The sequence below is a fragment of the Gorilla gorilla genome, chromosome 5 (assembly GCF_029281585.2).
Source record: "Gorilla gorilla gorilla isolate KB3781 chromosome 5, NHGRI_mGorGor1-v2.1_pri, whole genome shotgun sequence".
NCBI classification, from domain to species: domain Eukaryota; kingdom Metazoa; phylum Chordata; class Mammalia; order Primates; family Hominidae; genus Gorilla; species Gorilla gorilla.
In genome coordinates, this window is record NC_073229.2 from 28,188,849 (window position 1) to 28,216,602 (window position 27,754).

At 42.7% G+C, this 27,754-nt stretch overlaps 1 protein-coding gene across 7 annotated transcripts in view; it reads left to right on the top strand.

Moving 5' to 3' along the window:
* Positions 1-27,754, top strand: part of GCNT2 (glucosaminyl (N-acetyl) transferase 2 (I blood group)) — a 110,358-nt gene that overhangs the window by 45,480 nt on the left and 37,124 nt on the right. For 2 of the 7 annotated variants that reach the window (XM_063707320.1, XM_055391297.2), the window contains one exon: positions 9,778-10,417. The exons of 4 other annotated variants lie outside the window; for them this stretch is intronic. In XM_063707320.1, coding sequence (XP_063563390.1) covers positions 9,778-9,892 — 115 coding nt within the window. In that variant the 3' untranslated portion in view covers positions 9,893-10,417. Of the gene's footprint in view, positions 1-9,777; positions 10,418-20,375; positions 22,269-27,754 lie in introns of those variants that run through there. One more of the 7 variants, XM_004043262.5, reaches the window with a different exon arrangement.

Below are 27,754 nucleotides of genomic sequence, written 5' to 3' on the forward strand. Positions count from 1 at the left end.
CCGTTGCCTTTTCGCAATGTGTCTTCCTACCTCCTTGAATAAATCTACCTTTCTCTACCTACATTTCTCTAAAGTCTTGGTAAATTCTTCTTGGTAAATTCTTTTCCCCCCACACCACCGGCCAAGATAGTATCACTCCCCCGTGACACTTTCCACTTCTGGCGCCGTCGTCTACCCTTCTTCTTTCTCTTAAAGTTGTATAATTTCTTCCTAACTAGTTTCCCTGTCCCGTGCTTTAATCCGTCCTCCACAGTGACAGGATGGCCTTTGTAACATGCACCCATGATCATGCGATCACATCCCTCTCCTCAGAAGCTGTGTATGGATTCCCTTCCCCTACGGTGTATGGATAGCATCCCAGCACCTCCACCAAACACAGAGAGCTCCTCGAGATCTGGCCCCCTTGGCCTTTCCAGTGACTTCTCTAGCTGCGCCCTTCCCCAGACAACTTGCGGATCCCTGTTCTGCCACTCCCAGCCTTCCTGCCCTGACGCACACAGTCCCTCTCCCGGGAGGCTCCCGGATGCTCTTCCTCCCTATCCTGCATCTGATTGATGTGTGCCTTTTTTTTTTTTTTTAATTCAGCTTAGAGTCACACTCTGTAAAATTCTTTTCCTGATTCTCACTCCTCTGGACTCCTGTACAACGTTGTACTATTATTGGTCTTTTTATTTTTATCTTTAAAAAAATTTTTAGGAGACAAGGCCTGGCTCTGTGGCCCAGGCCGGAGTGCAGTGATACCATCATGGCTCACTGAAGCCTTGACCTCCTAGGCTCAGGCAGTTCTCCTGCCTCTGCCTCCTGAGTAGTTGGGACTTTAGGTGCCACCATGCCTAGCTAATTTTTAAAATCTTTATAGAGATAGAATTTCACTGTGTTGCCTAAGCTGATCTTGAACTCCTGGCCTCAAGTGATCCTCCTGCCTTGGCCTCCCAAAGCGTTGGGATTATAGGCATGAGCCACTGCGCCCAACCATATGAGTTTTGCAGTGTTGTATATTCCTAGTGACCTTTTAGAATAGGCTTCAAGGGCAGCAGCTGCACAGGCCTATTTCTGTTTACACCTAGCATACCTCGGGCACATGAGCAGTACTCAAGATGATGGAGTCCCAACTTATATTTGTTTAACCTACACAGACTTAATTAAATGCATGCACACATGTATGCTTGTGCACGCACACGTTTTATATGGGTTTAAATGGTGTTGGCCATGCTACTCTGCCCTTCATTTCACCCAATGAGTGGGGTCCAGAGTAAGCCAAGGATTCTGCTCATTCTCTTGATGGAGTTTGCTTCCCAAGGCTCACTAATGTTAAAGAACTGTATGTGTCTATCTCATAGCATAGCTCGTCTGCTCAAATGAACTTCTTCATCTAGTGCTCATTAGAAGAAACAACCATCTGGACCAAGATTAAAGAGAAGGCTACACTTATGCCTATAATCCCAGCACTTTGAGAGGCCAAGGCAGGAGGATCACTTGAGCCCAAGAGTTCAAGATAAGCCTGGGCAACATGGTGAGACCACATCTCAACAAAAAAATAATAAAATGAAATTGGCCAAGTCTGGTGACACACACCTGTATTCCCAGCTACTCAGGAGGCTAAGGTGGGAAGATCACTTGGCCCCAGGAGTTGGAGACCAGCCTGGGCAACACAGTGGCTCATCTCTACAAAATATACAAAAATCAGCTGGGCATGGTGGCACATGTCTGTGGTACCAGCTACTTGGGAGGCTGAGGTGGGAGGGTCACTTGAGCCCCAGAGGTGAAGGCTGCAATGAGCTAGGATGGCGCCACTGCATTCCAGCCCTGGCAACAGAGCAAGATGCTATCTCAAAGAAAAAGAAAAAAGATGAAAGGGAAGACTGACCATGTTGGAATGTGGTGCATTCCTAAGGGATATCTCTAGAGGAATATTAACTTTTAGGCTTTTTTCCCTTTACTCATTGACTCTGCAACCTCACCTCTGTGTAAGATGTATAGCTACTGTACATATTTCTTGGATGTATTGAACAGCTAATAATTGCCAGAGCCAGGGCACAAATTGATCTCTTCTTACTTCTAATCCAGTGCTCTGTCTCCTGTCCACAATGCAATGTATAGAATTGATCTTTTCTGGAAGTTGTTGCTGAGAAAGACAGATAGGGTTAAAAGTGCTAGCAAGAGAATTATCAAAGACGGAAGCCAGCAAAATTTATCATGGAATTTTGACTTTGCCCTCGAACTCTCAGCCGAAACCTCAAGATAATGAAAAGGTGATCACGTTGCCAATGATAAATGGATTTTATAATCCCTCGCGAAGAAAGTTGAATGTAAATGAAGAGCTCTGTTCTTTTCATCTTCTTGCTTACTGACTATTGAAATGAGACTTAGCTATCGGTGGAATTTTGGAGCTACTATACTCAGTGAAATTCAGAATTCGAGAAATGTTTTCAGGAAACATCCTCGTCAGTTCTTGCCTCAGTTTACTTCGTGGCTCTTGCAGTTCTTTCCCCCTTGGTGATCTCATTTACATCTGCAGTTTCTCACCACCACCTCAGTACTGACCATTCACTTCCCTATGGTGAGCTCCCAGGCCTTCTGCCACATCTCCTTGTCTTTTGGATATCTCATCTCGAAGCTTCCACGAGTGCATGCTGACATCTCCCTACTCCCCACACACCCAGCTTTCCACTCACAGTCTCTGTGGTATGGCCATCCTTCAAGTCAGCCAACTTACCCACTTCTGGTACCCCAGGATCCAGCCAGCACATTCCGTACGTTTTGTCTGTGAGAGTTTTCTAGCAAGTTCTACCCTTCCTGTTTTCACCATTACTGTTCTTAACTCTGGCCCATCACACCTGTCAAGCAGATTATTGTCAGACCCATTCCAAGTGGTCTCTCTGGCCCGAGTCTCCCTCTTCAAACCATTCTAACACCCTTAACATATTTTGCTTCTTAAGACATAGCTCTAAGAAAAACGTTTTCTCAATTCCAAAAGCTTCAGTGAGTGTCAACAACTTATTGGATTATTCAGTATAGACATCTCAACATGGCAGGTTGGATGTCAAAATCTCACTGTTGGAGATCCCCTCAGTATTACCTGTGTTACCCCGCCGTCAACTCCCGTTGCTGCCTTCCCTGAAAGGAACCCTTCGGAAAAGCCACCATGCCTGTAATCCTGCCATAGGTCCTTTTCTTCATGTCACCCTCTCTGTTTGTGCCATTGCCTTCCATCTCTCCATTTAAATAATGGCCTTATTTAATGGTGTGTCATTCAATGGTAACACATCATGTCATTGGTGTGTCATTGAATGACACACAATGGTGTGTCATTTAGGAAGCTTTTTCTGATCTTATTTTTTTCCCAATTTTATACCTTTATAAACCTCTGTTATAATGCTTTTATGTCATTCTAGAATCTCTGCATTATCATTATTAATGTGAATATCATATTACCCCGACTAGACTATAATGTCTTTGAGGTCTTTTGTATTTTTGGCAGCCCAGCATAGTGAGCATTCAGTGGGCTGACAGGAAACATTTATTGAGTTGAGTCAAATGGAAATAATTTGAGGATGTTGGTGCCCCTCAGCACTGCTGCCTAGTCAACTTCAAATCATCACCACCTGCATCACCCCCTGCCACCCGCTCCCCCCGCCACACACACACACACACACACACCCTAGGTAATTTTGCCAAATCCTGAAGGGTCAACTTCAAACAGTATCTTTCAGCCATGTTTTCTGAGACAGGGTCTCACTCCATCTCCCAGGCTGGATTGCAGTGTGTGATCTTGGCTCACCGCAACCTCAGACTCCTGGGCTCAAGCGGTTCTCCCACCTCAGCCTCCCAAGTAGCTGGGATTATAAGCATGAGCCACTGCACCTGGCCCATGTTCAATTTTTCTTTGACGTTTCCTAAATGCTCCTCTGCTCTTGGGCAACAGCAATGAGACAGTTCTCTTCCATTCAGTTTTTCCAAAGCATCCTGGTTATTTTGGGAATGCTTCTCATGCTGAGCCCAGCCTGGGGGCAGCATCTGCTCCAAACAGGCTGTTCTTCAACCGAAGGTCCAACCACCATCATAGTGGACCATTTGCAGTCTCAGCTATGCCCTAAGCAAAAATATGTTAACTGCTTTTCTAACTAACCATTTCTCAATGTAGTTTTTCCATGCTAGGACTACTCATAAACCTGTCTTTCTCTCACCCTCTGAGCTCATGTGGATTTCTTTCTTCCTTCCTTCCTTCCTTTCTTTCTCTTTCCTTCCTTCCTTCCTTCCTTTCTTTCTTTTTCTTTCTTTCCTTCCTTCCTTTTTCCTTCCTTCCTTTCTCTCTCTCTCTTCCTTCCTTCCTTCTTCCTTCCTTCCTTTCTTCCTTTCTTTCTTTCTCTCTTTCTTTCTTTCTTCCTGACAGGGTTGCACTCTGTCACCCAGGCTGGAGTGCATGGTGTGATCACAGCTCACAGCAGCCTCAACCTACCAGGCTTATGCGTTCCTCCCATGCACCACCATGCCCAGCTAATTTTTGTAATTTTTGTAGATATGGGGTTTTGCCATGTTACTCAGGCTGGTCTTGAACTCCTGGACTCAAGTGATCCACCTGTCTCAGCCTCCCAAAGTGTCGGGATTACAAGCATTAGCCACGGCACCCAGCATGTGGCATTCTTTCTTAAGTGCTTCTAGACAAAGCCATAAGTGGCAGAAGGCTCTCCTCGAATCCATTTACCTTGTGTCTCCTTTTGACACCACATTTCTGGAGAATGGATGGATGGGAGTTGGGCTTTCGAAACTTTGCCCTTCAGCTCTGTACTTTTGTGAAATGTATTCTCCCATAATCTTCCTCCTCAGCCAGGTTTAAAAGATCAGAACTTAACTGTGAAAATATCAGAGGATACAACTTCAGTCTTTCCTGAGTAAGCTGGAGATACTCATGTCATACTGATAAATTTAGCTTCGTGCTACCATCAGCCCTCTCTTCTGGACATTTCCTGGTTCATTTTCTTTCTAGCCATCTCCTTCCTTAGACCCAATCTTCACTTAATTCTTCCTTCACTGAAAATCTAATTCTGCACTTGGTCCAAGTCTGAGCTCCTTCAAGCTCTTTGGGGGGCCTACTGAAAAAGGCCCTCCTGCCTTAGAGTCCAAATCCCCTCTTGTGTCCTATGTGAAAACTACTGTCCCCAAGACCCTGAAGTCCTTGCTAGGTTTTGGGCCATGTCCTAGAGAGGCTGAACTTGTCTCTGTCTGGTTTCTTCTCTCCCAGGATTTTGGTCTGTTGGAGTTAACCGGCTTCCTCCCCACTTCTAAGACTTCTAGATTTATCTCTGGTCCATTACCCTACCACTTTATGGACTTTCTTTGTCAGGTACTCAATCTAAACCAAGCCTCTCAGGTACAGTTTTCCCATAAAAACAGCCTCCTCTTTATTCTTTGCTGAATCTAAAATGATGACAGCATTTAGAACCACAAGCAGCCTTAGAGAACATCCTCTAATCCTAGTTATACAAATTTGGAGATTGTGAGCCAGAGAGATCAAGTGGCTGGCTGATTGTCCTGCCCCTTAAAATGAGTTTACATTTTCTAGCCTCACTGCCTATTTCTTATAAAGCTTAGAATGAGCATTCCATCCCTACAATCCCATATGTTTCTATTAATCCCACCCCATACGGAAAGAAGATCTCTCAAGTTACACGTGGTATAGAGGGAGGGGAGTTTAGAAACTGTAATGCTATAGTAGAAATTATGATGATGATGATGATGATGATGATGATAATTATTATTATTTTTTGAGACAGAGTCCCGCTCTTGTTACCCAGCCTGGAGTGCAATGGTGCAATCTCAGCTCACTGCGACCTCCGCCTCCCAGGTTCAAGCAGTTCTCCCTGCCTCAGCCTCCCGAGTAACTAGGATTACAGGCGCCTACCACTATACCCGGCTAATTTTTGTATTTTTAGTAGAGACGGGGTTTCACCATGTTGGCTGGACTGGTCTTGAACTCCTGACCTCAGGTGACCCACCCACCTCGGCCTCCCAAAGTGCTGGGATTACAGGTGTGTGCCACCACACCAAGCCCTATAGTAGAAATTATTATCTCTTCATGTTCTCCCATTATTGTTTGTTACTAAAACCATCCTATATCCACTGGAAAACATCTGTGTAGTTGGTATAATTTAAATGCATTCTTCTGGGTTCACTGTGAAGCCATCCCATGAATATTAATCACTTGTCCCCATGCCTCAGTGGTTCACGGAAATGTGAAGAAGGATCACGCAGAGATTTTCCGCACTATAGACTTAGTGATGATTTGCACGCCTCCCCCCTCCACACCCCCTGAGATAATGATTTGAATGTTTCTTTTCCTTTCACACTGATAGTTATTGTATGTCCCTAATCAGTAATACTTTCAGTAGTAATTGTCTATCTGGGAGTGGTTAGGACTGATGCTATCTAGAGTGAACAATTCTCCCTGGTCTGCCAAAGCTTCTCTAGCTCTAGTACTGAAATCCCGTGTTCTGGGAAACCCCTCAGCTCTGGGCAAGCCGGGACAGTTGGTCACCCTGAGCACCTCCCACCCCATTCCTGCTCACCTTTCCATGTCAGGATGAAGAATTCAGTGCCCAAAATATTTATGTTCCACAGAACTGCACTGATCAATAACCTGGAAAAAAAATGATCCTTGAAACCACTCATTTATGTAGGTTACAATACATTGAAGGGTAAAAATCAAAGCTACAATATTAGCCGTGAAGACCCCAACCAAAGTGAACCCGGACTGGACCTATTCCATTTATAACGCTTTTCCCATTGTTTTTGAGGAGAGAGTATAGAGTTTAAGGATGTCATCTAAAAGGATAGATGGCAGGCCGGGCGCGGTGGCTCACGCCTGTAATCCCAGCACTTTGGGAGGCCAAGGAGGCCAAGGCAGGCGGATCACGAGGTCACGAGATCGAGACCATCCTGGCCAACACGGTGAAATCCCATCTCTACTAAAAATACAAAAAAAATTAGCCGGACGTAGTGGCGGACGCCTGTAGTCCCAGCTACTCAGTAGGCTGAGTCAGGAGAATGGCGTGAACCCGGGAGGCGGAGCTTGCAGTGAGCTGAGATTGTGCCACTGCGCTCCAGCCTGGACGACAGAGTGAGACTCCGTCTCAAAAAAAATAAAAATAAAAAATAAAAGGATAGATGGCTAAATATAAAATGTGAACTTAAAACTACGTTACCCAGTGAGAGCATCAAATGCAAAAATTGTCTCCAGTTAGGTACAAACACAGGACGTATCTTGGAGGCAAATTTATTCCTGATTTAATTTCTAGGAAAGCAGAAGAAACGTCTGCTTTTTGGGATCTATCCAAGCCCTCTGCCCTAACAAACTGTCTAAACTCAGGCAAATGGCTGGCTCTGTGGGAGAGGAGCTAGTATAAGAGTGGATTGAATAAACTGAAAATGAGTCCAGAATTTAATAAGGCTATTAAAATTAGAAGTTGCAAGAAATCACTGCCTATCTCTATTTTAAGACTTTGTTTCCATTTATTTGAAAGTGTTCGGAAGATATAAAGGATGGGATGTTCTAGATATGGATCTCTGGCAGCAGCTGGATTGTCAAATAGTGTCTCTTGGAATTTCTCAACTTATTTTTCCTTGGATGAGACATTCGGAATCAGAGAAAAGTTGTTGTGCAGAAAGACAAATAGTTACCTATGCTGTTCCTTGAAATTTAACAGAATATAGTCAAAGATAAAGTTTTCATTTGTGGGTTTTATTGTTGTTGTTGTTGTTATCTTTGCTTGGGCATTTAGTGTTAACAGCTGGGCAGTTAACACCAGAAGGGAAAGAAATTTTGTCTCCCAGTGGGGTTGCTAGGGAAGTAGAGAAAAGCAGTGTGTCCCTGGAAGATCAAGGTAAGTTGGGGTGGGGGCAGGTAGTGTCACAGACAGAGAAGCCGTAGAAAGCTTCTTCAATTTACTTTCCACCACTTGGATAGGCTTTCTACTACTGCCTTTTAAAAATTGGAAAGCTAAGGCACAGTAATTTTTAGAAGCTTTCTCAGGGACCCTTAGCAAACAGCAGGGCCAGGTTTAAACGTGGTCTTCAACTGAAAAGCAGTGGTCTTCACCACCATGCCGCATATTGACCCCATCGTTAGCTTTTTGCAGGTGCACCAGCAGGCCAGCTCACTGGAGTAACCAAGTCAGATGCAGTGTCAAAGCCCAGGCTGCAATTGGGAATGAAAGGCAGTTCCCCCACACTGGGCTGAGACTGCCCATGACAATGGTGGCCTTGAGGGCTTCTGCCTGTGCTTAGGGATATTTCAGGTGGCAGAACCACCCCTGCACACACAGCCATGCTGCTTCACTAAACCTACCCTGTAAGGTGGTCAGGGTGCTCAGGGGCCTAGATGAGCCAGGTTTGGCAACAGAGAGAAATGTCTTGAGATTTGTCACGTGCTAATTACATGCAAGGCATTGTTCTAAACTCTTTTTATATACTAGCCTATTTCAATCTCTTAAGAACCCTATGGGGTCAGCGTTCTTAATGTCTCCATTCTGTAGAAGAAGAAAGGAAACGGGGGCATGCAGAGTGGCTCTGCAGCCTGCCATAAATGGTGGCATCTGACTGCCCTGGCATATCTAGGACTGGCCAAGAGAAGCTTGTCCACTCATGGGTTCCTTGTTACCTCCACCAGAAACCAGTTTCGGTGGGCACCAGGACAACATATATGCATGTGCTTGTATACCTACCATCCCCTTTAACTCTCACCGCCTTGTGAGGTAGTTTCTATTACCTTCATTTTACAGAAAAGAAAACTGAGGCTATGAGTGTAAATTACTTGCCTACATTCTCTACAAATCCACCCCTTTGCACTGCAACCCAGATGGCACACATAAAAGGGGTGTGGGTAGAAGGATGCTCAACATTATTATTTTCCCTCATTTCACACTTGCTCATCTGGAAAAACACAGAAATTATAGGTGGTTGTAAAGATCCCAAAATTGCAAATTTAGGATGGGGGGAGCATGATTATAATCTAGAGCAGAGATCAGTGAACTATAGACCATGGGCTAAATCTGCCTATTTTGGTACTGCCCTTGAGCCAAGAATGTTTTTTGTTTGTTTGTTTGTTTTACAGTCCAGAGGTCTTTTATTTTTTTTTTAACACCTATGATGCCATGAACTCGTAGGGAAGAGGTTCCAGCAGCTCAGGCTGCTTCCCACTGGCTCTCATAAAGTGTGCTTCTCTGGGTGGAGCAGGCTGGTGCTTCAGTTGAACCCAGGCACTTTCTCTTTGTCTTCTTTCTTTTTCTGATCATTTTCCTTCAAGCGTTTCAGGAAGCTATTTCGGCTCTTAGAGTGCTTAATGTGCTCAATACACACATTAATTCTCTTGGCAAGAATCTTGCCCTTAACTTGTTTGTTTACAACAATGCCAACGGCATGCTGGGGAACATTGTAGCTCTTCCAGTTTAGCCATGGTAACACTTGGGGGCGTTCCTTTTTGAACAGTACCCATTCCCTTGATGCCTGCAATGTCACCTTTCTTATAGATTCACATATACGTGGCCAAAGGAACAACTCCATGTTTTCTAAAAGGCTTAGAGAACATACATTGGGTGCCTCTCCTCTTTCCCTTTGTGTTCGTCATCTTGGCAAATTAATTTTTATGTGATGAATTAAATCCTCTTTCTTGTCAACTAAATTTTCCGCGATAGTGTATCTCATACAGTGTCTATTTAACTGGAAGATGGTAGTTCTGGCCAAAAGGCTGGGTTGACATTTTTTTTTTTTTTTTTTTTGGAGATGGAATTTCACTCTTGTCCTCCAGGCTGGAGTGCAATGGCGCGTTCTCAGCTCACTGCATCCTCCGACTCTCGGGTTCAAGAGATTCTCCGGCCTCAGCCTCCCAAGTAGCTAGGATCACAGGCGCCTGCCACCACGCCCAGCTAATTTTTTTGTATTTTTAGTGGAGATGGGTGTCAGGCCTCTGAGCCCAAGCCAGGCCATCGCATCCCCTGTGACTTGCACGTATATGCCCAGATGGCCTGAAGTAACTGAAGAATCACAAAAGAAGTGAATATGCCTTGCCCCACCTTAACTGATGACATTCCACCACAAAAGAAGTGTAAATGGCCAGTCCTTGCCTTAACTGATGACATTCCACCACAAAAGAAGTGAAAATGGCCGGTCCTTGCCTTGAGTGATGACATTACCTTGTGAAAGTCCTTTTCGTGGCTCATCCTGGCTGAAAAAGCTCCCCCACTGAGCACCTTGCGACCCCCACTCCTGCCCGCCAGAGAAAAAACCCCCTTTGACTGTAATTTTCCTTTACCTACCCAAATCTTATAAAACGGCCCCACCCCTATCTCCCTTTGCTGACTCTCTTTTCGGACTCAGCCCGCCTGCACCCAGGTGAAATAAACAGCCATGTTGCTCACACAAAGCCTGTTTGGTGGTCTTTTCACATGGACGCGCATGAAAACGGGGTTTCACCATGTTGTCCAGGCTGGTCTTGAACTCCTGACCTCAGGTGATCTGCCTGCCTTGGCCTCCCAAAGTGCTGGAATTACAGGCGTGAGCCACCACGCCCGGCCACATTTTCAAATGATTGAAAAAATATCAAAAGAAACAACTTCGTGACATGAAGAGTTGTTGGAAATTCAGATTTCAGGATCCATAAAGAAAGTTTTATTAGGACACAGCCATGCATTGTTATGGCTATTTTCACACCTCAACAGCAGGGTTGAGTTGTTGCAACAGAGACCTAGTGAATGGCCCACAGCTTTAAATACCTACTACACAGCCCTGTGCAGAAGAAACACTGATGCCTGAAGTAGAATCACATGGCAAACATATTTGCCTCACGTTATCTGAGGAAACAGTTTGGTCGTAATTGTGAGTTTCCTAGATAATTGAAGCCTACCTTTTTGTGCACAGAATAGTTAATTAAAAAAACAAAAATCTATTCAAGGAGGCTGGAATTCAGGATCCAGAGGAAGAAGCATTTGAGAGTGGAATGGAAAGACTTAGGGGGAGGTAGGAGGAATGGGTTGGGGAGCTCCAAGATGAGAGAGGGCCTTTGAATAGGACAGAGACAGAAAGAGATTTGGGGAGAGAGAGACACACACACATAGAAAGAAGAACTGGGATTCAGAGATCATTGCAATCAGAAAAGAGGAAAAAGTGTTGTAAGCAAGAGCTCAGAAGCACTCAGGAAGCCGGATACAGTGGCTCAAGCCTGTAATCCCATCACTTTGGGAGGCCGAGGTTGGAGGATCACTTGAGGCCAAGAGTTCAAGACCAGCCTGGGCAAAATAGCTAGACTCCATGTCTAAAAATAATAATAATATAATAATAATAATAATAATAAAATTAGCCAAGTGCCTGTAGTCTCAGCTACAGGAGGCTGAAGTGGAAGAATCTCTTGAGCTCAGGAGTTCAAGGCTGCAGTGAGCTATGCTCTTACCGTTGCACTCCAGCCTGGGTGATAGAGCGAGATCTCATCTTAAAAAAATTAAATGAAAATGAAAAATAGAAAAGAAGCACTCAGGAGGCTGGTGAGAATTGGGCGTGTGTGACTTTGGCCTAGCAACTTTACCTCCCTGAGGCTTTCTTGCACATCAAATGGAGAGAAATCACACCTCGCCCAAGGGGGCTGCTGTGCAGTGTGAGGGGGGAGGTGACAGCCATGTAGGTCAGGGGGTGGGCTCTGCACTCAGACGCCTCCCCGCGGCTCCTGGAGTTGCCTCCTCTCATCCCAGGCAAGTGACTCCATTCCCTACCTTCGGGAGCTCAGCCACAAAGTGAGCAGAGTGGGATCTGTCGCCCTGGGAAATTGGCAAGATGCTACCTCCTTCCTGACAGGTCACCGAGCAGTCTGCCCAGAGCCCCAGGAGCAGAAGTGCTCATGGGCCAAGTTAAGGGGCTCGAATTCCATGGTTCCATGGTTTGTTGAATGTGTTTATTTTTCATTTTATTTTATTTTTTTGAGATGGAATTTCACTCTTTTTGCCCAGGCTGGAGTGCAATGGCATGATCTCGGCTCCCTGCAACCTTCGCCTCCTGGGTTCAAGTGATTCTTCTACCACAGCCTCCCGAGTAGCTGGGATTACAGGCGTCTGCCACCATGCCCAGTTAATTTTTGCATTTTTAGTAGAGACGGAGTTTCACCATGTTGGCCAGGCTGGTCTTGAACTCCTGTCCTCTGGTGATGCACCTGCCTCAGCCTCCCAAAGTGCTGGAATTACAGGCGTGAGCTGCTGCACCCGGCCTATTGAATCCATTTAAAGCAAACGCCAGGTCATTGTTTTTGAACGTCGTGGTGGTAGGAGGTGCACCTTAAAATTAGCGCTTTGCAAACACTTATTCCTTGATTTAACCCACCACCACTATGACCACCCCTCACTGATTCACCCAAAAGTGGGTTTATTTGTTGTCTTTTTTCTAACTTCTGTAGTTGATTGACCTCATTCAAGAAATATCTGTTGGGTACCTCTGCTCTGCACTGCCATTTTCAGTGGTAAAGAGTAGATGAAACTGGCCAGGCGCATTGGCTCACGCCTGTAATCCCAGCACTTTGGGAGGCCAAGGTAGGTGGATCACTTGAGGTCAGGAGTTCGAGACCAGCCTGGCCAACGTAGTGAAACCCCGTGTCTAATAAAAACACAAAAATTAGCTGGACACATCTATAATCCCAGCTACTCTGGAGTCTGAGGCAGGAGAATCGCTTGAACCCAGGAGGCGAAGGTTGCAGTGAGCCGAGATTGAGCCACTGCACTCCAGCCCCTGGGCAACAGAGTGAGTGAGACTCTGTCTAAAAGTAAAAAAAAAAAAAAAAAAAAAAAAAAAGAGTAGATGAAGTCCCTGTCTTCATGGAGCTTACATTTTTTTTTTTTTTCTTTTTTGAGACGGAGTCTCGCTGTCGCCCAGGCTGGAGTGCAGTGGCATGATCTCGGCTCACTGCAAGCTCCGCCTCCTGGGTTCACACCATTCTCCTGCCTCAGCCTCCCGAGTAGCTGGGACTACAGGCGCCCGCCACCTCGCCCGGCTAATTTTTTGTATTTTTAGTAGAGACGGGGTTTCATCGTGTTAGCCAGGATGGTCTCGATCTCCTGACCTCGTGATCCACCTGCCTTGGCCTCCCAAAGTGCTGGGATAACAGGCGTGAGCCACCACGCCCGGCCCGGAGCTTATATTCTTGTGCAGGAGAGAACATTGAAAAGCATAAGCATACAAAAATGAAGTTAACTTAGATCCATTTTTTTGTTGTTGTTGTTGTTGTTAAGATCATCACTTTTGAGCACTTGTTTAAGGCAGATATCTGGATTAACCACATTGAGGAACTGGGAGGAGGCGGAGAACTGGAAACTGTGTTAAGTAGGGGTTGACTAAACCCTGCTTCTGGTATGAGAAAGTTAAGCTTATCTTCAGAATGGATGCTGAGGCAACATCAAACTATAGGAATTCACCACACTGCATAATTTTGTTTTAATATGAATTTCTCTGATCTCTAGTGTGAAAAGAGTGTGTTTCTATATGTTCATTGGCCATTAGTTTTTTCTGCTTTGTGATTGTCATGTACTCTGCCTGCTTTTCTCTGGTTATTTACCTTTTCTTATTAATTTATAGGCTACCTCTTCACAAGAGGAATATTAACCTCTAGTCTTACAAAACTGTTGTCCCAATCTATTATTTCTGTATTCTGTGCTATTAAAAACAATGACTCAATGAAAAAACCCACTATATTAAATAAATATATTTCAGAAATGCATTTTTAAATAGAATGTGCAGAATATATGTATAACATGTCTATTAATCCATTTCTATTTGTTTCACTAAATGTTTGTATTCCGCTTATATTCAAAGAAAGCTAGGTTGGCCTGTTTTCTTCACAGTTTTCAAGTCCTTTCATAGACATTAACTTGTTTGATCTCTATAAGTACTAGAGATATTGATCTAGTAAAGTAATAAAATGGGGCCAGGCATGGTAGCTCATGCCTATAATCCCAGCACTTTGTGAGGCTGAGGCGGGTGGATCACTTGAGGTCAGGAGCTTGAGACCAGCCTGGCCTACAGAGTGAAATCCCGTCTCTACTAAAAATACAAAAATCAGCTGGCTGTGGTGGCTGGCACCCGTAATCCCAGCTACTCGGGAGGTTGAGGCAAGAGAATCGCTTGAACCCGGGAGGCGGAGGTTGCAGTGAGCTGAGATCGTGCCACTGCACTCCAGCCTGGGCCACAGAGCGAGACTCCATCTCAAAAAACAAACAAACAAACAAAAAAACCAAAAAAAACAAGTAATAAAATGGGCATCGAGCTGTATAAATGCCGTTATCCTTACACCAAATGATCTCACACAGCTCTGCGTTTGTAGTTGAACTTACTTCACCTACTGCTGTCGGCAGGGGACCTGAGCCTGCCAGTTTTGTTTCCCTGTTCTAATTTGTGACTTTGCATCTGCTTAGCTATAAGAACATTTTATGATCATGTCTAAACTAAGAGTTAATAGGCTAAGCCTCAGAGGGATTTAAAGGATGTAAGCTTTGATGCTTAAACCAAAGAAGACAAAACTGGCATCCTGAGGGCCAAATGCCATCCTTAGGGGTAAGTTTGAGAGTTTTTCTGATAAAATTCAGGTTTCTCACTTCTCTGAAAACACTGGAAGAGCTGGCAGCCCTGGGCTCATGATCCCCTGTGGCATTAATTGCCAGGGGTCGGGGGGGTGGGGAGGGATGCAAGCTCTCTCATTCCCAGCAGCCCCCACCCAATCCTCCTCAATGTCTGCTGCCCTCTGTGAACTCACCGGCCCTGCTCGTCTGACCCTTCACCAGCTTCCTGCACTGTGCCTTACCTGCCTGTAGGCATTTGAGTGCCTGAATCCGTCCTACAATGTGTGATGATTATTTTGGTTGCTTGGAGATCTGTTTTTGCTTAATTCCTGCATCTCGCTTGTGGCCAAAGAGTTTGAGGTTGCCAGCCAGGCACAACTAAAGCCTTAGACACAGATGAAGATGGAGTGGTCTTGGTGGAGACGAGAGGACTCATCAAAAAGCATTGCCTTAAAAAAAAAAAAAGATTCAATAGCCACTCATTCTGCAGAGGGTGATGAAGAACGGCAAGGATTTGAGAGTAGGTCAGACTCGGGTTCCAGTCCTGCCCCTCCCCTGACCGGCATCTGCCTCAGCCTTTGTAAACTCACCTGCAGTGGAAGCAGAGCTCATGGAAGATTAATGAGAACTAACTCACTGTGAGGGAAGAGAAATCCCAGCACTGCTCAGAGGGCCCCCCAGGCAGCCCAGCCCTTGGTTTTCATGTTGAGTTGAGATGATGATGTGTTGTTAGCCATAGTCCTTGTGCTGTCTTCTTGTTTGTGACCGTAAAAGTTATCCTGGGGCAGAGAGAGGTGGGACTGATACAGAATGACCACTTAACCGTTTTCAGTCTGTTGAGCCAACTAGAGTGGGCAGAGCAGAAATAATGCCCTGGTTGGAAGTTAATAGCTTTGCCTGCCCAATTATTTACTGGAAGGAAATGCCTGTTCAATATACCATTTGGTATATTCAAAGATACCAAACAAAACAAACCTACTGCTAGGGTCAGCCACTCAGAAGGCATCACATGCTAGTCTCAGTCTGTTCATCTAAACCACTGTAAATAAGTCAGGACAAATGATGTACATGGTTTTGGGGTTCTGTTTTATGTATGTATTTATTTTTTATTTTTTGAGACAGAGTTTTGCTCTTGTTGCCCAGGCTGGAGTGCGATGGCGTGATCTGGGCTCACTGCAACCTCTGCCTCCTAGGTTCAAGCGATTCTCCTGCTTCATCCTCCCTTGTAGCTGGGATTACAGGCATGCGTCACCCCACCTGGCTAATTTTGTATTTTTAGTAGAGACATGGTTTCTCCATGATGGTCAGGCTGGTCTCGAACTCCCAACCTCAGGTGATCTGCCCTCCTTGGCCTCCCAAAGTGCTGGGATTACCGGCATGAACCACTGCACCTGGCCTCATTTATTTATTTTTGGATACTGCTGTTTTGAACTATAAATCACACTGCCACTCCCATCTGCAGACTGCTTTGGCTAAATCATGTTGAAAGATTTCTTGAGTTAGTTTTGCATTGGCATTTATCAGAGCTCCTTATTGTAGGATCAGGGCTTGAGGCAAAGAGAAGGGAAAAAACCGGACTGAACCTGCAATAAAAGCCCTTCGCCTCTTTTCTCACTCCAACTTTCCCCTTCTGTTCTCCACAAGACCTGCCAAGGACAAATTTTACAGAAAAGGGTGCGGTCCTAGTAAGAATGAAGAGACATGAAGGCATCAAAATGGGTTATTGGATTGTTCCCTTCATATGGTCACATTTCTAGAGTGTGTGTGTGAATATACATAATAAAATAATATATATATACACATTTATATGTATATATAAATATATTTATGTGTATATATGTATATATCATATGTATTATATGTATATATATTTAAAAATATTTAAAAATACATGTGTAATATATATTTTAAATATGCATACAAAATATCTCTCTTAAAGTACATATATAAAACATATTTATAAATGCATGTATGATATATGCATATATGTATGTGTATAAAATATTTTATATAAAAACATTTGTATATTTATATATTATATATAAAAATATATTTTATATAATATATAAAATTTATTATATTATATATAAAATTATACATATTTAAATATATAAAATATATTTTATATAATATATACTATATATTTAAATATATAAAATATATATAATATATACTATATATTTAATATATGGTAATATTAAATATAATATATACTATATATTTAATATATGGTAATATTAAATATAATATATACTATATATTTAATATATGGTAATATTAAATATAATATATACTATATATTTAATATATGGTAATATTAAATATAATATATAGTAATATTAAATATAATATATACTTAATATTAAATATAATATATACTTAATATTAAATATATAATATATAATACATAAAATATATGTTATATAAATATATATAATTTATATCATATATATCATATAATATATATTATATATGTTATATATTATATCATTATATCATGTATGTCATATATTATATATATGATATATGATATATATATGATATATGATATATATGATATATATGATATATGATATATATGATATATATGATATATATGATATATATGATATCATATATATGATATATATGATATCATATATATGATATATATGATATCATATATATGATATATATGATATCATATATATGATATATATGATATCATATATATGATATATATGATATCATATATATGATGTATGATATGATATCATATATATGATATATGATATGATATCATATATATGATATATGATATGATATCATATATATGATATATGATATGATATCATATATATGATATATGATATGATATCATATATATGATATATGATATGATATCATATATATGATATATGATATGATATCATATATATGATATATGATATGATATCATATATATGATATATGATATGATATCATATATATGATATATGATATGATATCATATATATGATATATGATATGATATCATATATATGATATATGATATGATATCATATATATGATATATGATATGATATCATATATATGATATATGATATGATATCATATATATGATATATGATATGATATCATATATATGATATATGATATGATATCATATATATGATATATGATATGATATCATATATATGATATATGATATGATATCATATATATGATATATGATATGATATCATATATATGATATATGATATGATATCATATATATGATATATGATATGATATCATATATATGATATATGATATGATATCATATATATGATATGATATGATATCATATATATGATATATGGTATATAGAATATATATGATATATGATATATAGGATATATATGATATATGATATATATTTAAATATATATAAACTATATATAAAATATATATTTATATAAATATATATGTATTTTTTCCCATGGGCTAAAGGGGAGGCAGTGATGGGGAAAAAAAGAGTGGAATTTAACCTCCAGGAATAAAGCATTTGAAAACCTTAAGGTAAATGCTTTTTTTTTCCATTACTAAGAACATAAATCAAAATATCAGTTCATTAGCAGGGTCAGAAGTGTTGGATATTTTCCAAAAGAGAAACAACAACAACAATCATAGCTAATGCTTATGGAACATGTACCAGGTGCCCGGATTCTTGCCAAACCCTCAACAAGAGGTATCTCATTTAGTCTTCTTGACAACCATTTGAAATAAGAGCCACTGTTCTTTATCTTTTCACAGTGGGAGGACCTGGTTGTGTAAAGAGGTGAAGTAACTTTACCCAGGCATTGTGAGCAGCTGGGATTTAGCCAAACAGACTGGCTTCAGCACCTGGAACAAGGAGCTGTGGAATTAAGGCTCTGGTTTCTATCCAGCTGAATGACATTGGGGAGAATATTTTTAAAGGCCCCAATGTGCTCATCTGTAAAAATAACGGGGTTGTGATGGGTGATCTCAAAGATCCCCGCCAACTCTCTAGCAGCTCACCAAATTAATATCCAAATCAATATCCATCGCATCCATGGCACTGTCGCCATTCATTCCTACAGTTCACTGTAGGAAGTTAAGGGGTGAGAGGGGGCAGGGAAATGGCTGCATTGTGAATCAAATGTTTTCCTAACAGGAGCAGCTGTTCCAACTGGCACAAGCCCCGGCAGGTAGGATTGCTAGGTGACTACAGGAGTGAGATGGGAGCAGGGCCCACTCTTAACATGCCTCGTGTAGCTGCCACAGTTGATCCTTTAGTTGACCAGTTAATTTCTCCCTTGGAAGTGTCCTTACCGTCCGCATCAATCCCCAGTGCACTTCACATTGGCTGCGAGATCGCTTGCAGCACTGCAAGCAGGTGAACTCTGAGAACCCTGTGTAATGCGACAAGACCTGTGCTTTTCCTGGTTCCCCTGAATTACACTGGCTGATACTTCCAGGAATTCAGCAGCCCTGGTGGTTTTGTTCTTTCTTCAGAAAAGGAAGTTGGAGAGGGGGTTGGGTGGGAAGGAGAATGAGAATCCTTTAAGTTCTTTGAAATGACCTCAAATCTGAGGTTGTCAGGCTTTTAAAGAGAGCCAGTAGGTAGTCACTCCACATACTGTAGATAATACTGTCAACAGCTCAAGTTATCTGAAGCTCTCTTTGTGAAATGGGACCCAACTTTTGCTCTCTGGGAACACTATCACATTTCTCTCTGGCATGAAAACTTAGGTGTGTTTGATGAAGGGAGCCTGCCTCTCCACTCCTGTGGGTATTTCTTGCAAGGTGGAGATGAGAGACTGAGAAAAGAAATAAGACACAGAGACAAAGTATAGAGGAAGAAAAGTGGGCCCGGGGAACCGGCGCTTAGTAAGTGAGGACCAACACCGGCGCTGGTCTCTGAATTCTCTCAGTATTTATTGATCACTATTTTTCCTATCTTGGCGAGGGGAATGTGGTGGGGCTATAGGGTGAAGGTGGGGAGAGGGTCAGCAGAAAAACATGTGAGTAAACGAATCTGTGTCATAAATAAGTTTAAGGAAAAGTGCTGGGCCTAAATGTACACGTAGGCTAGATTTATGTTTAACTTTACATAAACATCTCAGTGCAGTAAAGAGTAGTATTGCTGCCATGATGTCTCGCCTGTATCCATAAGGCGATTTTCTCTTAGAGTAGAACGTATGGTTGGTTTTACATTGAGTCATTCCATTCCCAGAGACGTGCGGGAGACAGATGCCTTCCTCTTATCTCAACCGCATTGAGGCCTTCTTCTTTCACTAATCCTCCTCAGCACAGACCCTTTACGGATGTCGGGCTCCGGGGCTGTAAGGTCTTTCCCTTCCCACGAGGCCGTATCTCAGGCTGTCTCAGTGGGGGGAAACCTGGACAATACCCAGGCTTTCTTGGGCAGGGGTTCCTGCGGCCTTCCGCAGTGCATTTGTGTCTCTAGTTAATAGAGAATGGAGAATGGTGATGACTTTTACAAAGCATACTGCCTGCAAACACATTTTTACCAAGGCACATCCTGCACAGCCCTAGATCCATTAAACCTTGATTCAATACAGCACATGTTTTTGTGAGCACAAGGTTGGGACAAAAGTTACAGATTAACAGCATCTCAAAGCAGAACAAAATGGAGTTTCTTATGTCTTCTGTTTTCTACATAGACACAGTAACGATCTGATCTCTCTTTCTTTTCCCCACGTTTACTTCATTATATGATATCAACACTGACTCTTTCATGTAAAATGTCACTCCTAGGTTCCTTCCGCCCTCATGTCCTGCCTGTGCCCCCAAGGGTGTAATTCTTTGTTCCCTCTTCCCATAGTCAGTGTGTGTGTGTGTGTGTGTGTACTATATTCTGACACATCATTAGAATCTAAATTAATCTACCTTGTTATATTTTTCTGCCACTGATAATCTTCTACTTAGACATGTTAGAAATGTATTTTTTAAAGTAAGTTTTTGAAGAGACAGGGTCTCACTGTCGCCCAGGCTGGAGTGCAGTGCTGCCATCATAGCTCACTGCAGCCTTGATCTCCTTGGCTCAAGCAATCCTCCCGCCTCAACCTCCTGAGTAGCTGAGACTACACGTGTGTGCCACCATGCCTGGCACACATTCATTTTTCATTATCTGTGTCTGTATGTGCCCAGTGGTACAGATAACACTAAAATGAAAAGAGGTGGCAGAGAACAGGAAGAGAAAGAAACCAGAGGAGCTGATATCCTTAAATGCTGTGGCTCCTAAGGACTGCCAGCAGGTTGTGGGGCTAGCCAGAAAAAATAGAGCCTCTGATTCTAGAAGGCTTGGAGAAAGCGTGAGAAGGGAGATCAGATCGGAATAGATTGATGGAAGGGGAAGGCGGTGAGGGTGAAGCAAGAGAAACTCAGTACAGTGAAAAGGACCCATCATTGCATTCCAGAACGTAATTTGCATTTCATATGTAAATGAGGAGGCTTCCTAGAGGCTGGACTGGGCTGGGCTTAGCTGAGCCTTTGCAAACAGCAGGGATTCAGCCCTGGGGAACTGCAGACCAAAGTGCGAGAGGGACGCACCGCATCTCCAGGCACATCCAGAAAGGATGGACGACACACCGAAGCAGAGGATACAGGAGGATTAAAGGATTCAGGAAAGCAAGCAGCCCTCTAGAGAAGCTGTCAAAATTCAAGACTGGCAAGAGAAGTAAATTCAACCTCTCACACCGATCATTTCTCATTCCCTGAAAAGAAGAGATTGTTTCCCCAGGGAAGTGAAAATAATGAACTTTTGGAGGTACTGCTTTTTTGCTTTCACTCTGCTCAGTGTGGTCATTTTTGTGAGATTTTACAGTAGCCAATTGAGCCCGCCAAAAAGTTATGAGAAGCTGAACAGTTCCAGTGAAAGGTATTTTAGGAAAACTGCCTGTAATCACGTCTTAGAGAAAACGCCAGTCTTTTTGTGGGAAAATATATTACCATCACCTTTGCGAAGTGTCCCTTGCAAGGATTACCTGACCCAGAATCACTACATCACAAGTCCCCTGTCGGAAGAAGAGGCTGCATTCCCTTTGGCCTATGTCATGGTCATCCATAAGGACTTTGATACCTTTGAAAGGCTCTTTAGGGCTATCTATATGCCCCAAAATGTCTACTGTGTTCACGTGGATGAGAAAGCCCCAGCTGAGTATAAGGAATCTGTGAGGCAGTTACTGAGTTGCTTCCAAAATGCTTTCATTGCTTCAAAGACAGAGTCTGTGGTTTATGCAGGCATTTCCAGACTCCAGGCTGACCTGAACTGTCTGAAAGACCTTGTCGCCTCTGAGGTTCCCTGGAAGTACGTCATCAACACCTGTGGACAAGACTTCCCCCTGAAAACCAACCGGGAGATAGTTCAGCATCTGAAAGGATTTAAAGGGAAAAATATCACCCCAGGGGTGCTGCCTCCTGACCATGCAATTAAGCGAACTAAATATGTCCACCAAGAGCATACAGATAAAGGTGGCTTTTTTGTGAAAAATACTAATATTTTGAAAACTTCACCTCCACATCAGCTGACCATCTACTTTGGCACTGCCTATGTGGCGCTTACCAGAGAGTTTGTCGACTTTGTTCTACGTGACCAAAGGGCCATTGATCTACTACAATGGTCAAAAGATACCTATAGTCCTGATGAGCATTTCTGGGTGACACTTAATAGGGTTTCAGGTAGGTACTAATTTCCATTCTGATTGATAGATTGAGTTTGCTAACATTCTGCTCGCCTAGAGAACTGACTCATTTGAAATTATTATGAAATAAATTTAAATACTTAGAAAACTATTAGTTTGGTTGCTTGTAGCAACAGTTTATTGTTGACTGTTGTCTTATCAATATGTGTGATATAGTGATCTAAGAAATGCTGGCTGCAGTCGCCCCACCAAAACTAACTTTGATTACATAGTTGCCGAATTTTAACTGTTGTTTGAATTAATACTTTTCGTAGTCCTTGATAAACACAGCTGTAACATAACAAAATTGACTTTTAAAATAAGCATTCTAGAATTTAGGAGTTGAAATAGGTGATGTTTCTTTCGGACGGATGTTAGACATCGCTTTCATTGATGCAGTCTCATTGCTCAAAGTTCATGGAGCTGTTACAGGGGTACTTACTGGTTTTAGAATCTTGGAAGCTGCTTCGGATATTCACAAATCACCATTCTGGCTGAAATATCTCTGGTTTAAGATCTGAACAAGTAGCCAGGTCTCAGCTCTTCTCGTTTCTACAAATCTAACCTGATATTTTAGCCTGGAGGAGTGGGTAACAAAGAGTTGGAACATACGGAGAGAGAATCTAGCTACAGATGATCCAAAGAGAATTCTCAATTTTTAAGTCATAGGTTTTTATTGGACATTCCAATTTGCAGCTTCTTGTTTTTATATACTGTGCAGTCTTTGGTTGTTTATGATAATTTGGGAAAGCGTCCAAGGTATGCCAGGCAGCTGAGGCAGAAGATAGCACCAACCTCCCTCGTTGGTTCAGGACTGGGTTTCTTTTCTAAACTCTGTTTCCCATAGGTGGTCTGTGACCTGCGTTACGTCTTTCCTGTGTGTCCCCATGTGCTTGTTTTCAACAATGACCCAGCATGGTTCTGGGTGACTGGTGGTTCTCATGAGCACAGTGACCCTGACAAGCCTCACATACTTCCTGTCTACACACACACACACTACACAACCACACCACACATACACACACACCTGCCTGCCATTCTTGAAATAACTCCCAGCTCTTATGTCTAGTGTCATTATCATTGGCATACTTTCAAGTGCTGTTTGAAGCCACCTCTTGCCTGAAAGTAGACTCAATGCAGAAAGGTCCCCAATAACACGGCATTCCTAAGAGCTAAACTAGAGTGGTGGTCACAAAAATCTACTTAGAGAGGGACAGAAAGAGGATGGGCAAGGTGGCTGGAGACGAGAGAATTATGCTGTCTCATGCGCAATTTATTTTCAGAGACGCTAAACTGTCAGGTCACAAAGACTTGTAGGAGGGGCGGTGAACCAACATTTATCACAGTGGTGAGAGGGTTAACCCTTTCTTTACAATCACCTATTTTAAACGCATGTAAATACTGCATGCGTGGCATTTAATCTTATTTTTGTTGGTATAGTTGGTGATAGCCTACATCGTTCCTTTTAATGATAGGAAGTCATCGTGTTAGCCTCACGTACAGATGAAAAACATGAGGCTTAGAGAGACTGAAGCAATAGTATGTTCACGTTGTTCACATAGCTTTTCATAGGCAAAGCTGGAATCTGACCCTGCATTTGTGTGGCCTGAAGTGTGAGCCGTTTCTCTTGTACTAGGAAAAGAAGGAATGAGCATTTCTTTTTTCCTGTATATCTAAAGCAAATTTCCTGCAGAATCCCAAAAAAGGGAAAGGATTGAGGGTGTTTGGAAAAAATGAGGAGGGCTGTGGAAGGAAGTTTCACCTGATCACTTAGAGCTGGAGATGAGATTAGCAGGGATATGGTGTGTGTGTGTGTGTGGTGTCCCAATATGCTTGTGTGGTGTGTGTGTGGTGTGTTTGTAGTGTGTGTGTGTGGTGTGTGTGTGTGCGTGTGGTGTATGTGTGTTTGCAGTGTATGTGTCTGGTGTGTGTGTGGTGTGTATGTGTATGTGTGTGGGGTATGTGTGTTTGTAGTGTGTGTGATGTGGTTGTGTGGTGTGTGTGTAATGTGTGGTGTGTTTGTAGTGCGGTGTGTGTGTTTGTAGTGTGTGTGTGGTGTGTGTGTATGTATGGTGTGGTTGTATGGTGTGGGTGTGGGTGTGTGTGTGGTGTGTATATGTGGTGTATGTGCATGGTATGTGTGTGATGTGTGTGTGTGGTGTGTGTGTGGTGTGTGTGTAGTGTGTGGCGTGTTTGTAGTGTGGTGTGTGTGTTTGTAGTGTGTGTGGTGTGTGTGTATGTGTGGTGTGGTTATGTGGTGTGGGTGTGTGTGTGTGCATGTGGTGTGTGTGGTGTATGTGCGTGATGTGTGTATGGTGTGTGTATGTGTGTGGTGTGTGTGTTTGCAGTGTATGTGTCGTGTGTGTGTGGTGTGTATGTGTACATGTGTGGGGTGTGTGTGTTTCTAGTGTGTGTGGTGTGTAGTGTGTGGTGTGTTTGTAGTGTGGTGTGTTTGTAGTGTGTGTGTAGTGTGTGGTGTGTGTTTGTAGTGTGGTGTGTGTTTGTAGTGTGGTGTGTGTTTGTAGTGTGTGTGTGGTGTGTGTGTATGTGTGGTGTGGGTGTGTGCGTGTCTGTGTAGACAGCAACTATGTGAGGCTTGTCAGGGTCACTGTGCTCATGAGAGTCACCAGGTGTCCTTTCTGGAAAGGATCCACCATCCCTCAAAGGCTTCTGTGCTGTGTCCAGGGTCCATCTGGAGGAGGCTTTGGTCTGGGCCAGTGGCAATGGGAAGTGGCCCTTGGTTCATGTTCTCAGAGAAGCTGGGGAGTAAGAAGCAACCAGGCAGATTTGAAAGGTCCCAAATTTTTAAAGTTTTCACTCCATCAGCTACCAATGTTAATACTTCCTTGTACATCTTTCCAGAGGTACTTTATTATGTGTATAGGTAATAAAACTGATTAAGCATGTGGAGAACATTACATATGGACTTTAAGTTCACTACAGATATACTCAGAAAAGGAAAAATGGTCCTTATTTTAGGTGCCATATTGTCTGTGAGAAACAAAATACAGCAAAATGTGTATTTTATTTAAATACATCATATGCAGACATTTAAGAAGCTCTTTTTTCATTACTTTGTAGTATTTTTAAAGCTAGGTACAAGGAACTTTCTGGACCAAAGTTACCAGGGACCTTTGCCCCACAGCATCCAACCGCGATGAAGTGCAGAACTCTTGCTGATAGAACACCTGCTATTCCCTTGCTCCAGGCTTTATAATGGCTTCTCCTGATCTTAAGGGACCCTTAAGGCTTGGCCGGACAAGGTGGCTCACACCCATAATTCCAATACTTTGGGAGGCCAAGGCAGGAGGATTGCTTGAGGTCAGGAGTTTCAGTCCAGCCTGGGCAACATAGTGAGATCCCTGTCTCTACAAAAAATTTAAAAATTAGCTGGGCATAGTGGTACATGCTTGTAGTCCCAGCTACTCAGGAGGCTGAGGAAGGAGGATTGCTTAAGCCTGAAAAGTCAAGGCTGCAGTGAGCACGACTGCACCACTGCACTCCAGCCTGGGTGACAGAGTGAGACTCTGTCTCAAAAAAAAAAAAAAAAAAAAAAAAAAAGGCTAGGCTTAAGCTGTTCATGTGGCATGACTTCCAGGACCTGGCCCCCCACACCCTCTGTCTCTACCCTCATTTCTTTTTATTTGATGCCTCATACTTTATGTTCCAGCAACTACTTGGCCCCACACTTCTGCAATTTTCACCTATTTTTTTTTTTTTTTTGAGATGGAGTCTTGCTCTGTCGCCAGGCTGAAGTGCAGTGGCGCGATCTCAGCTCACTGAAACCTCCGCCTCTCAGGTTCAAGCGATTCTCCTGCCTCAGCCTCCCGAGTACATGGGATTACAGGTGCCCACCACCAAGCCCGGCTAATTTTTGTATTTTTAGTAGAGACGTGGTTTCACCATGTTGACCAAGATGGTCCCGATCTCCTGACCTCATGATCTGCCCGCCTCGGCCTCCCAAAGTGCTGGGATTACAGGCATGAGCCACCGCACCCGGCCTAATTTTGACCTATGTTTTTATGGCTTTTTAATGACATCCTCTCATAAAGAATGCCCTTCGTGTTTAATGCCCTTCCTGTCTAACTCTTCATCCTTTATGTCTAACTCTGTCTAACTCTTCATCCTATATGGCCCACCTTGGAAGTCACTTCCTCTGGATGCCATGTCTGATCACCTCCCTCCCAGATCGTTGTGTTTCAACTCTGGGTTCTCCTGGACCTAATGCCACTGCTGCCAGCATTGAATTGTAGTCACCTGTTAACTGAATAGCTCTTCTACCAGACCTCCTCAGTATTTGAGCTCCTTAAGCATAAGAAAAGTGACATCTGTCTTTATGTTCTCCACCACTACTCCTACGCTGCATGCATCACTATGCACCTGCCTGATCTGATGATATGCAGGGTGCTAGATGGGTGTGGAAGGGTCGGGAGGGGCAGGAATGTGCTGGAGAGTTCTGAGAAGATGGGCAGAACCTATGAAAGTGTACCCTGTACCTAGGATGGGGGATAATTTTTGGTAGTAGGGATTGGAGAAACAGTAGGTAAAAGTCCACAATGGCCAGGCCAACAAATGATATCAGTAAATATGAGAGAGTCCTGAAAGAATTAGCAAGCCCCACTTTATTCCAGATAAAATGTTAATGGAATAGAGTCTTTCCTTAGAAAATGTGGCTCCCACACAGCAAACCTGGGCCCATGATGCAGTCGGATTCTGATGCCAAGAGTAAGGCGTATGCAGACGCCTCCACTTAGTTTCTGCCTTCCTTGCACCTGGTGTGAGTTTCTTCCACACCTGCCACCCACTCCCTCCTCCTGCTATACCACTCCCGGGCTACTCACATTCATGCACTGGGCTTCTTCTCACTTAATTTAATGTAGACTTCTCCTGAATTGTTGGCTTAGGAAAAAAACCGAGACTATAAGAATATGAGAGGCTAAGAAGAGACAACAATAGAAAGAAACTCAAAACATCTCTCCAGCTCTCAACAACTGTAAACACTGAGCTATTTAGAAGGTATATGTTCTCTGCAGGAAGGTCACTGGGACCTTACGTCTGGGTGTGGCTGGATCAGTCCCAGTCTTTTTCAAAGTATGCATTGTGTTCTCTCTACATCAGCCCAGACTTTGAATTCAGTTTCTAGGACCACAAAGGATTCATTCACTCATGCTGATTGGACCCGTGACTGAGAATTAATTACAAACGTTGAATGATGGGGTAGAATCATGTCTTAACAAACGTCACCAGGACGTTCGAGTCTAAAATAACGCTATTTGGCGGGGCTGGAGGACAATCCACACTGGCATTTGTCTTGTCAATATGGAGATAAATTCTGGCTGAAGGAGAAATTCCACAAAACAGATACTTCCATAGGTTCGTATCCATTGAACAGACTCTTAAAATAATATTTTTGGATAGCCAGATGATATTAAGTATGCATAATAAATGAGAACATGATTTTCAAAATATTGCGTTAGTGATGTG